General features: G+C 39.9%; 1 protein-coding gene across 3 annotated transcripts in view; it reads right to left on the bottom strand.

Annotated features, from left to right (window-relative positions):
* Positions 1 to 652: 652 nt before the first annotated feature.
* Atl1 (atlastin GTPase 1) overlaps positions 653 to 12,305 on the bottom strand; it is an 84,129-nt gene continuing 72,476 nt past the window's right edge. For 2 of the 3 annotated variants that reach the window (XM_051146973.1, XM_051146965.1), the window contains exons 10-15: positions 9,847 to 9,974; positions 8,889 to 8,945; positions 8,297 to 8,368; positions 5,478 to 5,909; positions 4,367 to 4,381; positions 653 to 1,597 (exon numbers count right to left, since the gene is read on the bottom strand). In XM_051146973.1, coding sequence (XP_051002930.1) covers positions 1,487 to 1,597; positions 4,367 to 4,381; positions 5,478 to 5,909; positions 8,297 to 8,368; positions 8,889 to 8,945; positions 9,847 to 9,974 — 815 coding nt within the window. In that variant the 3' untranslated portion in view covers positions 653 to 1,486. The remainder of the gene's footprint in view (positions 1,598 to 4,366; positions 4,382 to 5,477; positions 5,910 to 8,296; positions 8,369 to 8,888; positions 8,946 to 9,846; positions 9,975 to 12,305) is intronic. The other variant, XM_051146978.1, reaches the window with a different exon arrangement.

Genomic DNA, 12,305 nt, shown 5'->3' with positions numbered 1-12,305 from the left:
AGGGCCCACAAGCTGAGGAAGCCTAAAATGAAAGGGGAAGTTGAAAACTAAAGTGACTGGTGGGGTGTTACCAGCGGGAAAGGGAATATACCGAGCATAGGTCGGCATTCTAAAGTCTAACTGATGGACAGCAGCTTATGAACGTGTACATACTCTTCTGTCTCGGTTATCATTCACCATTTCTGAGACAGTTAAAAATGTTTGTTTGAGGGCTCCTGATAAGAAGCATCACCATTTCCCCCATGACTACTCTCCCTCCCACCTTAATCTTTATTTTTCTCTAAAGGGTTTGGTTTCCTTAATAAAACTCTACTAAAGATTTCCGCCATTAGAAATATATGATAGCTGGGTAGTGGTGGCACATGCCTTTAATCCTAGCACTTTGGAGGTAGAGGCCGGTGGATGTCTGAGTTGGAGGCCAGCCTGGTCTACAGAGCACCCAGGACAGCCAGGGCTACACAGAGAAACCCTGTATTAACACCCACCACCACCACCACCAAAAAAGAAAGAAAGAAAGAAAGAAAGAAATACCAGCTTGAGCTACACAGAAAAATCTTGTCTGAAAAAATAAAATAGTAGATCAAAGAACTGGAAAGTAACTAATTAGCTTATGCTTCGAAAGATGGAAACTTAAGTTCGAAGTGGTATCGGAAACAGTGCATGGTCTCACCACCCAGAGCACCCATGCTTGTCCTGAAATGGTATCAGAAAGAAAATGCACCTTCACTAACGCGGGATAGCCCTTCATGCCACACCCGCACCTCTCAAAAGTCAGTGAGCATTTGTTTTAATGTTAGGAAACAGTCAAGTTTAATAGTTCACATATTAAAAGAATAAACCTATGAAGAATACATTTCTGGTGTACCAAATGAAAAAATATACAGTGCAGTGAAACTCAAACACATATACAAAACAATTTTTGTGCATTTTTTGATCAGAAGATTTACATTCTATATTAAGTCATAAATATAAAAGAAACAATGTGTGGTTTTTGGTAAAGCAACTTCTAAGCTCTTAGATATATTTCAAGATAAGAGCCTGTGGTATGTGTAAGATTATATGGATTAAATCAAGCCTGCTGAGTTATGCTGTGCTTTAACAAATAGCTATGCAAAATAACTTAAAACTTTCTATAGAAATTAAATGAGCATATCCAATCCTGGAGTAATATCACACAATATTTAATTATAGCCCAGTAGTAGAACTTAGAAAAGTCAAGCAAAACACATCTACTGTCCTCAAATTTACAAATACCTGAAATCATAACAGCATATTTAAAGACAGAAATCAAGAAACTGTACAGGTTAACAAATAACCATGCATACACACATTTGCTTATTAAACACTGGAGTAAAGAATTAAACTGTTCGAGTCCTCAGGTGTTTGGTTTTCAATCTGTCTGAAGGAAGCACTTTGAATGTTTGCATGGAAACAAAAGCTTTGATAGGTAACTAACAAACGGTCATGCACCTGCAATTTTTTAAAATTAAATTTTCTTCTTTTCTGGCTGTTCAGTAGGTTCTGACTTTGGTGCAGGAAAAGCTTGGTGATACAGGTGCCTGTGGGTTGCTGCTGCGCTGTAAAGCTTGTATAAAGCCTAGAATGTAAGAATCAGGGTTATATAGACCATCAAGCACAACAGCTGTAATTTATCCCTTTTAAGCTTATAGTGCTATATAAAATTCAGCATACTGAAGTCATATTTTTTAAATACATTTTTATATGGTGTGTGTGCATTTGTATATGAGAGTTCATGTGTGTGTGAAGACCAGAAGTTACTGGCTGTCTTCCTCTATTGCTGTCTACATTATATATGAGGCAGGGTCTCTCATAATTTGGCCAGTCTAGCAACCAAGCCTGCCCAGAGAATCCCATCTCTAACTTGTAAGCAAAGGGATTATAGGTAAGCCACTCCATCCACCTGGCATTTAAGTGGGTGTTGGAGATTTGAATTCAGGTCCTCACCCTTAAGTGGCACGTGATGTACCCACTGAGCCATCTTCTCAGCCCTGAATTGATACTCCTTCTGTCAAACACAGACTGGTGGGGGCTGCAGGGGGGCTGGATGGCTTAGCAGGTTAGAACACTGTTTGCTTTTCCAGAGGACTCGGGTTCCATCCCCAGCACAAACATGGCGGCTCATAACTACCAGTAACTCCAGTCCTAAAGGATCTGACTCCCTCTTCTGGCCTCTACATGGTTCTGCATGCGCATGGTACATCGACTTGCATGCAGCTGAAACACACATATAAAACAAACAGCAGTAACTAGTATCTTAAAATGTAAAGTATTTTGTTCCATGTCATGTGCTACTGGTTGAGCTTCCCAAGCGTTTACTCTCTGACTGCACTTTCTTTCTCTTAAACATCTCTTAGACTGCGATCTCCCGGCCCAATAGCTTTCCATGTCCCAGGGACATGTGGGCACTCCCCATTGTGAACATTGCCAGTTTTAGACAACTCGGATCTGCAGCCTCCTGTTGCCAGGCTACTTTTCCATTCTTGTGTGTGTGCCAGGGCAGCTAAAGGGGTACTGCTCTGTCCTCATGGTGGCTCCTTTATTTCACATATTCTGCTGTGTTTCCACTATTCAGTTCTGATTGCACAGAACCTCATTCAGAAAAACCACCTAAAAAAGCCTTTCCTCACTGAAATGACCTCCTCCGATAATTCCTTGTATTTAATGGTTAATTTAATGGTGTTTGAGTCAAAAGGCTCTCAGCGATTTTCTTGAGATAAAGTTTCACTATGTGATCCAGGTTAGCTTCAAATGTATGGTCCTCCTCCCTCCACCTGTGGAGTACTGGGATTCTAGGCATGTGCCACCACCACACCCAGCAGTCATTTTTACATGCTGTACATTTTTGGGTAGGCCTAAGTGTCTTCCTTTTCCCTTCTTGGCTAGTTTATAAGATTTATCCCCTCTGACTGTCACAAACTCTGACTTAACTTATTCTGGAGTCTGTAGTTTTTTAATATTTTTAAGAACTGGATAAAAGCTTAATATTTATATAGCTATTCTCAAGAGAATTCATTTGTGATTCTATGTAGCTGTTTACTTTTTTAAAAACATTCATTAATGTATTTTATGTATGCGGATGCTTTATCTGCACGTGTGCATACACATCAGATGATGGCATCGAATCCCACAGAACTACAGTTATAGACAGTTGTAAGCTGCTGTGTGGGTTCTGGGAATTGAACCATCTCTCTAGCCTCAATAGCTGTTTTTCTTGACACTGTAAGTGCAGATAGTGCTGTGATCCGTTCTGTAGATGTGGTCAGTACAGCATGGCAGCATCCTAGCTTTCTCCTGTTCTGCTCCTATTTAGCTTCATTCCAATTCCCTTCAAGTGTTAGGTTTTTATGTATAAAAAAGATTTTATGTATAAAGTTGAAATTTGTTTCGTTTTTGTAGTGAATTTAGTTTACTTTTACATAAAGTAGCTGTGACTGGCCTTGAAATAGTAAATGTTCCATTGTTATTTGATTAGAGGACATAATTCACATATATAGTCAGGCAGAAATTTAGGGAAGAATTATTTGTTGTTCAAGGTTAACTGAAGAAAATGACCTAACAATTCTATAGACACAATTTTTCTTAGTGCCAAAGACAGTTTCTGTCTGGAAGCTCAGCTTCTTTCCCTGTACATGGGAAGGAAGGAATGCTAGTTCATGGGCCAGGTCTGGGAATGCACCCTGCGATGGGGCCTTCTTAACATGGGCTCCATAGCTGTCAACTCAAAGCCAAAGTTCTTAAGGTGGCAGCTGCATCTACATGCCCTCTGCGATGGAATTTACTCAGATTGCAGACCCAAGGCTTCACTGCAGAAGAGCAGAGGACACCTGTGGCTGTCAGTCTTCTTTGTCACCTATGGAAATGTCTCTGGGTATGTCTACAAACTAGACAGAGAAGATGCACCCTCAGTGTGGGTGAGGCTGTTCACCGCACGGGCTGTGGTCCCAGACTGAATAGAAGAGAAAGTGAGCTGAGCGCCAGCCTCCCTTCTCTGCTGCCCTCTGCTCCTGCCACCATCCCTTCTCCACCACGATCTCTTATTAAACTGAGCCAATTAAACCTATGCTTTCTGCATGTTTTCTCTTGTCTGGTATTTGACCAAAATGAGATGATTAAGTAATGCACTATTAAAGCTTAAAACATGACATTTTCTACATAGGAACTAAATCAGGCACTCTTTAATGACACTTTTGTGCAAATTAAATCCTACATAATATTTGGAATATGTTAACGTTTCATACAAACTTATGTTTTAGAGAAGTATTTTCTAAGATAAGACTCTAAGATATCCTTTAATGCTTAGTCAGTTATAAAATAGGAATGTTTACAAATAAAAATGTTAACTTACCTCATTTGTGCTTCCCTGTGGCAAAGGCAATTTTTTAAAAAAAGAAAAGGATTATTATCTTGCTTAATTAATAACATAATTTTCAACTTTATTTGTAGTATCAGTTGTGAGCATTAAGGAAAAATACTCCCGAACATTTTCCAGCTATTTTATCAAAAATAGTTTAAAGAGGCCAATTGTGTATTTCTGGTAGGTTTTAGCACTGTGTTCTAGGAGGGTTTTGAGGTTCACACAGTAACCCATCTATCTGTTAGCCGTGTGTGCGTGAGACTCTGAGGTAATGAGTAGCTCAGGATGCAGTTGGACTGCATTCATCTCCCGGTGTGCTCTCATCGGGTTGTTTCCGCTTGAGTCCTTGAAGGCACACAACTCTTTAGTTACCATTCTATTATGGAGTGCAGACAACTGTGCTCTTCATGGTGTGTGTGTGTGTGTGTGTGTGTGTGTGTGTGTGTGTGTACACACGCATGCTACTCTGAACTACCCCTCTAGACCACAATGTTCAAAAGCTTAAAATACAAAACTGTATGGAGACCTTTAACTTCCCTAAACTCTTGGTAAGTTAGTGTTGTCCTCTATATATTTACCACTGCCTTCCTGTCTTTAGTCAGTTACTTGGATATCATGCCATGGGGCCCTGACTCCCTCAGCTGCACTAAAAGGCCAAGGAGCTAACCCACAAGCAGCTAGCTAGTTCAGAGGCCGACCACTGTTTTATGCTGTGGCTTAGTGCAAAAGTCTGGGTCAAACAGAGTCTATAGGAATTTGATGCTAACGTGAATACTATATAGATGAGCTCTCACAAAGCTAGTGCACACAGGGTCACAAGCAGCTCAGTAACTGTTTTCTCATATTTCTGCCAATATTAACATTTTAGAACCAGAGAGTAAAAACAGTTTATCTACGTATCTTTTAAATATTAAAATGTTAACTAGAAAACAGTTATATAAAGCATACTCTATTATAGTTAGTTGTTCAGAATCTTGCCATATTATGAAGTTTTAAAGAATAGGCCCAAGTCATGTTCACCTGTATATTTCTGATAGTGAATGCAACATTAATTACACAGTGTGCACAGAATTTCACTGAGGAAAATTAAAAGTACTCTTACCTGGTCCCACAAAGCTGCAGCTACCTGGTCGATTACAGCGCCCAGCTCTCGATATTCTCCAGAGTAGCGGATATATGCCCAGGTGCACAGGGTGATAAGTGTCAGTCCCATGATCATGTTGCACAGGCTAGCTATGATGTCCAAACCAATGAATCCAGTCACACCAGCAATCACGTATGTGATGAAGATGACGACAAACAGTGTGGCTGGGGTGCGAGCCGCATGGAAGATATTTTTGCTATCATTGTGCTTAATATACTGGATGTAAAGTTCATCTATTTCACTCTCCAACTGCTGCAGGTAACGCCGGCTGAATTCTTCCCCACCCATCTTCTTCACCCCTCGGAATAACTTCACAGATTCTTCTTTTAGCTGCAGGTGCTTGGTCTGCAAGTCGTTGGGGGCCAGAAATGGTTTGTCACCACCACAAACCTAAGTCACAGAGAGAAGTATTTGCTTATGTAATAGGGAGTAAATTAGTAACTGTATCCAAAATTTTCATTAGTAGTTGACTTTTCTTAGAGCACACTGGAATGGTGCATAAGAGTGATGACCTCAGGTGGGCTACATTTCCATCACCTGGTGACACTGCAGCCAGAACAGTGTTGCCAGTCATGGTGAGGTTAATCTGAACAACCTATTAAACCGCTGTTGTTTAAAGTATAGCATATACAATTACATGCACTACAGATTTTGTCATAATGAATGGCTACTGACTTACCACACTGTACTTTTCATCATTATTTTAGAAACAATTTCTACTTATTAAAAAGTTCAACGTGTTATGCTAACTACAACTTGATTCCTCTTGCATTTACGTATTTTGATTGCATCAACAGGACAAGTTGAGTGGTCTAAGACATCTAAGTTTATGTAAATACACAGTAATGTTTGCACAACAAATTATTTGATGCATTTCTGAAAATATAATTTGTCATTAAGTGACAGAAAGGAGGCAGATATGTGCTGTCAGTCCAGAGTATCTACCCCCATATCCATGAGGCATTAAACTATCAGATGTGGCTGGTATAAAGGCTGATATAATAAAGTCTGTATAGTTTTGTTGTTTTTGTTTGTTTGTTTCCTGAGGCAGGGTTTCTCTGTGTAGGCTTGGCTGTCCTGGAACTTGAGAACTCACAGAGACTGACCTGCCTCTGCATCCCGAGTGCTAGGATTAAAGGTGAGTACCACCATGCCTGGACAATAAAGCCATTCACAATCCATTTCTGGTTTTGCCTCTCTTGACAGGAACTCACTGCTGTGGCCCTGGCGTGGAGCCTGTTCTGTAGACAGGCTGGCCTCAAACCCACAGCCACCCACCTGCTTCTGTGTCCTGAATGCTGGGATTAAAGGTGTGCCACAGTGCCCAGCCCTTCTCTTTTAAGACATAGGAAATAGTATCTATGACAACCAAATTCTTTTAAGATGAAAAGGCATGACTCAACATAATTGCCAACTATTTGTTCACAGAATGAATACAAAGCCAAGAAAACAGTTCTTCTAGAAGTCAAATTATACTGAAGTAACTTTGACCAATAAAGTTTAATTTAAGATGATAATCAAATATAAAACCCTTGAACTATGAAGTGTATTTTCCTTAGCAATTTCACTGGTTAATTTAAATGGAGCCAACTGGATATTTTCTTAAACTGGGCAGAAGCACATTAAATGTTCTTGAACTTCACTTTCAAGTTTTTAAAAAATTACAAGGCAGGCTGGGGAGATGGCTCAGTGGGTAGACCTACTTGCTTATGCAAACAGGGGGACCTGCTTTCCAATCCCAACAACCATGTAAAACAAAACAAAACAAAATCAACAACAACAACAAACGGGGCACAGCTGCCCATGCCTATAACCCCAGCACTGAGGGGTGGAGCTCACTGGCCACCCCTTAGCTTCTAGTTCAGTGTAAGGCTCTCTCAAAGAAATAAGGTAGGGGGGGCAACAGAGGAAATTACATGTGTGTGGACAACTCCTGACCCCCACATACATGCATGCACATAAGAAGTAGTTACAAAGGAATTTTCAGTTAACCATTTCCTTAACTTTGGCTATAGTTTTAATATTGACAATACATCTGAGTATCCTTTAATTATATACCAAATTTCTCTTTATTGTAAGGTTCCATCAATTTTAGATGTCACTTTGATCTTACAACACTTTTAAGAGAAAATTATTCCTCTCACATTAGCTAAAACTAAAATCAGAAAATATACTACATAAAAATACTGGTTCTTGAGGCTTGCTTTTTATTTCCTGCAAGTTTTAAGAGAAATACTAAGACTGTAGAATTAAGTATGCACAGTGGAGAGAGTAGCATTCCCCAGTGGGACGCCCTTGCCAAATAAAACAGGAATAAAAATATTTTGTTAGGACAGAACTGAAATTTTTTAACGCGTTTAAAACTGCATTGTGTCCTGGCTGTGGTGATCCCCGACTTTAATCCTAGCACTCAGGAGGCAGAGGCAGGTGCATCTCTGCACTTGAGGCCAGCCTAGTCTACAGGACAGCCAGGGCTACTACAGTGAAACCCTGTCTTGAAAAAACAAACAAACAAACAATCTGTGTATTGTGTGTGTTGTTTGTTTGTTTATTGGGACAGAGTTTCATACATAGGCCATGCTGGTGTCACTTTCACGGCAATTTTTCTTCCTCGGCCTGTTGTGCAATGTTCAGTTTTTAAAGTATCTTAGGAATATGAGACATGAGCAAAGTGTCATTAAAGTCCCTTCTTTTCATATGTACACAGCACGACGTGACATTAAAGAAAAGGTTCAAAGATGAAATACTGTTTACTTTTATAAATCCTGAATTCTTACCTCTTCCATCTTCTTGTTGTATGTGTCCTTGGCAGTTGCGACAGCCGCTAAATTGTTAGCTTCTGCTGTGGCCTTGGGACAAAGTACATGTTATAATGTAAAGTGGAACCATATGCATCACATGCAAGAAGCGTACGAGGGCCGGCATCAAGGAACTGAAACAAGTTTTCTACTACATGTTTAAATTACTATTATTAACTTTTTAAGATGTATAAAACCTACATTTTTACTTTTTAAGCCATATGCTAAAATAAATGTTCATTTGGATGACTTTTTCTCTTAAAAGTATATTAGTCTTGTCTCAGTAAGTGCAGTGGGAACCAGTGCACCGGGCAGAACAGAATGAATCTCTTTCTAAACAGATTCAGTACAAAGAGGAGACCAAGTCTTTGGGACAAAGTGGGTTTCAACCTAAATAAGGCTGTTATATAAAGCTGTTACATGGGCAGACGGCTAGCTGGTCAGTAAAGCTTTTGTGTGTAGCGTTCAATGGACGCATGGGTCGGCAACTGGTCTTTAGGTTATTATGAGCGGGAAAGCTTGGCTTTAGGGACAGATGTTTTCAAGCACCGTATCTCCGGTTAGTACGCACCTGTAGCATGGATTTGGGATGCGGTAACTCTTCACCTTGGTAGATCTTTATGTATGCCTAAGACGAAGGAAAAAGACTTAGTCAAGCAATTTCATTCAACATTTCTCTTCTTATGGTAAGTTGTATTGTAGGGTCTTGACAATTTAAAAAATATTTCAGGAACTATTATTTCTTTGCTTTTTTTTTTTTTTTTAACTAATGCTGTTCCCACCTTTTGAAATGCTCTTATCATACATACATAGCTAATGCTGCCCATCTTCAGGAAGGCTCAATTCATCTCCCCTAAAGCTTTCCCAAGCCCCTTTGCTGGAGTACCTCCCCCTTCTGAGTCTGTGCCCTGCTGATAGCATACGCTGTATGCACCTGAGATGCTGAGGGATCATGAATCCAAACTGTAAGCTTATCTACAGCGTTAGATGGGACATTCAGATCAACCATTGTACAGAGTGATGAAGGAAGATAGAACACATAAAAATGCATTTTATATGGTAAATACCAACTTAAAAACTGACATTTAATTTTGAAGCACTTCTTCATTAAATATGCATGTTGGCAAAGGGCATTTGGTGTTAAAGTTAAGAGCGAAATACAGATTTAAAGTAATTATCCTAAAAACCCCATTGGTACAGATAACAGTTTGGAAGAATCTTTTTCAAGAGGAAAACATAATTGCTTTGGAACAATCTTAAAGGCGAAATTCAGTATGAGTGAGCTCTGGAAAGCACCCCATGAAATATTATTTCAAAGTATAGCTCCCTCAAGTTAAAATCAAATGGTAAATTTACTTCTAAAGAGTTTCCTCAAAAGACTGTATTTCCTCAGAAAGCGTTTTCTCTTAGGTGTGTCATAATTTTTCAAAGCTTTTTATGGGCGCCTTATTTATACACCTGCCGCACTGAGTTTGTATGTGAAGGACACATACTCAGTGCTCACAAGAGCCCTAGACATGAGGCGATACCTTGAAGTACTCCAGCAGGCCGCGGCAGGTGATTTTATTCCCATTGATCTCTTTAATATCTAGGTTCTCGGGACTAAGGAGCCATGGAATCAGTATCTTCAAGTTTTTGATGAATTCATCATCGATTTCTACAATTAAAGGAAATCCACCATTATTTTAAAAATCCAGTCCAGTCCTCCATGCTTCAGAATCAAACCTCCTCTGATTGCCTCCATTTCTCTGGCCCCCAGTGGCAACATCCCACTCCCTTCCCATCACCTAGCAACTACGGGAACCCGAGGCTGGGCAGACAGTCTTCTTGACAATCATCCACTGCTTGGCTCTCTCACCTCCACTCCAATTACAGGACTTATAAAGTGTTTCTTGACATTTATGTAAGCATTTCATGTAGTCTGAACCTTTGGGTGTCTTATGGTTATGTATAGAGGCTCAAAAAGGGGGAGGCTGGGTGTGGGCCAACTGCTGTGGGACTGGGGCAGGATCATTTGAGTCCAGGCATTCAGGACCAGCCCCATTAATAACAAGACTATGCCCTGCACCAGGTTCCCATGCTGTAGGTTTCTGATTTGAAGGGGTCCTCTTGTCTCTGCAGCCTAAATGCTCAGGTTACAGATGTATGGGGTGGGATTGAGGGGCATCTGTTTTGGACATGATAGTATGTAGCCCAGTCTGGCCTTCAACTTGTTATGTAGCCAGGGCTAGCTTTGAACGCCTTTTCCCACTTCCTAATTTCTGGGTTTATAAGCATGTGCTATCACACCCACCTGAGACCACATTTCTAACAAAAAGGCAGGGGCTGATAATTCATAGCTTAAAAGGCATTGCATTTAAAAACTCACCCAAATTCTCCTGTGTTTCATGTGCCTACATTGTATTTATAGAAAATTGGGTAACCTGTGGTAGCAAACGTTATAGTTCTAATGGAGGAATTCGGCAGCACAAAATAATAGCAGGAATAAGCCAGCCAGGCCTTAAAACAGATCAGCAGTAGTCTCTGCTATTTACTTGTTCTTAGCTGTGAGTTCAAGCTTAGTGTACAGACCTAGTAAACTACAGAGGAGTCCTTTACTACACATGGATGACTTTGAAGGTCATTTTAAATACATGTATAGCATAGGGGGTATAAGCAGTGACTTGGTTTCTAAATAAATGATTACGACAATACATCTAGAAGATACCATTTCTTCCTAAATGTCTATATAATAAAGTTTTCTCCATATAAAGCCACTTAAGATCAAATTATAATTATATATAATCATAATTTCTACTGAGACCTTTTCTTATGAAATTGGAATGGAATGGAAATACACCTAGACCTACTAAACCAGAAAGGTAACTGTTATTAAAGCAATCCGCATATTTGGGCATAATGTGTTCTGAAGACAGTGTTAGGCACGTCTGCTTTCCCTGGAAGTATTGCTAAGCATTCTAATTATGGGTCCAGAAAATAACACCATATTTATAATAGACGGAGGTGGTGGCCTTTTACAAATATAGCTGACTACAGTAAATTCACAATCTGGAACATCCTTAGATGAGTTTAGATCCATTTTCAGAGGGCCCAGCGAGTGTTGAGTAAATATGTGCAGGTGAATGAGCACTCAAGATGATGTCTTTTCATAATTTCTTCAGTAAGTTTTGCCTCAAGAGAACACAAACTTCTTAGGATTCCAGAGGCTGGGCCTATGTGGTAGTTACCTTAGTTACCAAATATACACCTGGAAATGTATGCTTTATAAATAACTCCACAGAGTAGGCACAATGGCATAGGACTGGGGTATAAACTAATAAAAGTAATTATCAAGATTACCTGCAAAATCATTAGAAGTCTCTCCCCCCACCACTTTTGAGACAGGGTTTCTCTGTGTAACCTTGTCCTAGACTTGCTATGTAGACCAGGCTGGCCTCTCACAGCCATCCACCTGCCTCTGCCTCCAGAGTGCCACCACGTCCAGCTTTTTTTTCCTCTTTAAAAAGTAATTGTCTTGTATAGCATTTGACTCTGAAATCTTAACTGCTGCTAAAGAAGTGGCCCCACAGTGTATGCATAACTCCTTGCTAATTAAAAAACTATTTCTATTTAGCACAGGCATTTAATTCGGTAAAGGCTAGCTGAGTGTAGTGTGAATGAGCATGACTCAAAACTTTTGACCTGTGGTTTTCAGTATGGGAAGTTCCTTCATTACCAGCAATTAAATTTAATCATAACATTTTAAGAACACTGAAAATACTGTTATTTCTGGTGCTATTAAAGAGAGTAATGGTTGCAGTGCTCTGCAGGATGGTGGGCAAATTATTAGTGTTGATGATGAGCTAAAAGGTTATTTCTGCCTGTGAACAGCACATGAGAAGCTACTACCAAAGAACAAAGTTTTCACAACTGTTTGCATCCAGAAGGCATTTCTGCCAGACAAGCACTCTGATGCAGCCCTCTGAAGAATACCATGGCTCGCCCACAA

Source organism: Acomys russatus, chromosome 1 (genome assembly GCF_903995435.1).
Source record: "Acomys russatus chromosome 1, mAcoRus1.1, whole genome shotgun sequence".
NCBI lineage: Eukaryota > Metazoa > Chordata > Mammalia > Rodentia > Muridae > Acomys > Acomys russatus.
The sequence above is the reverse complement of the archived record's forward strand: the minus strand, read 5'-3'. Positions and strand labels throughout refer to the sequence as shown.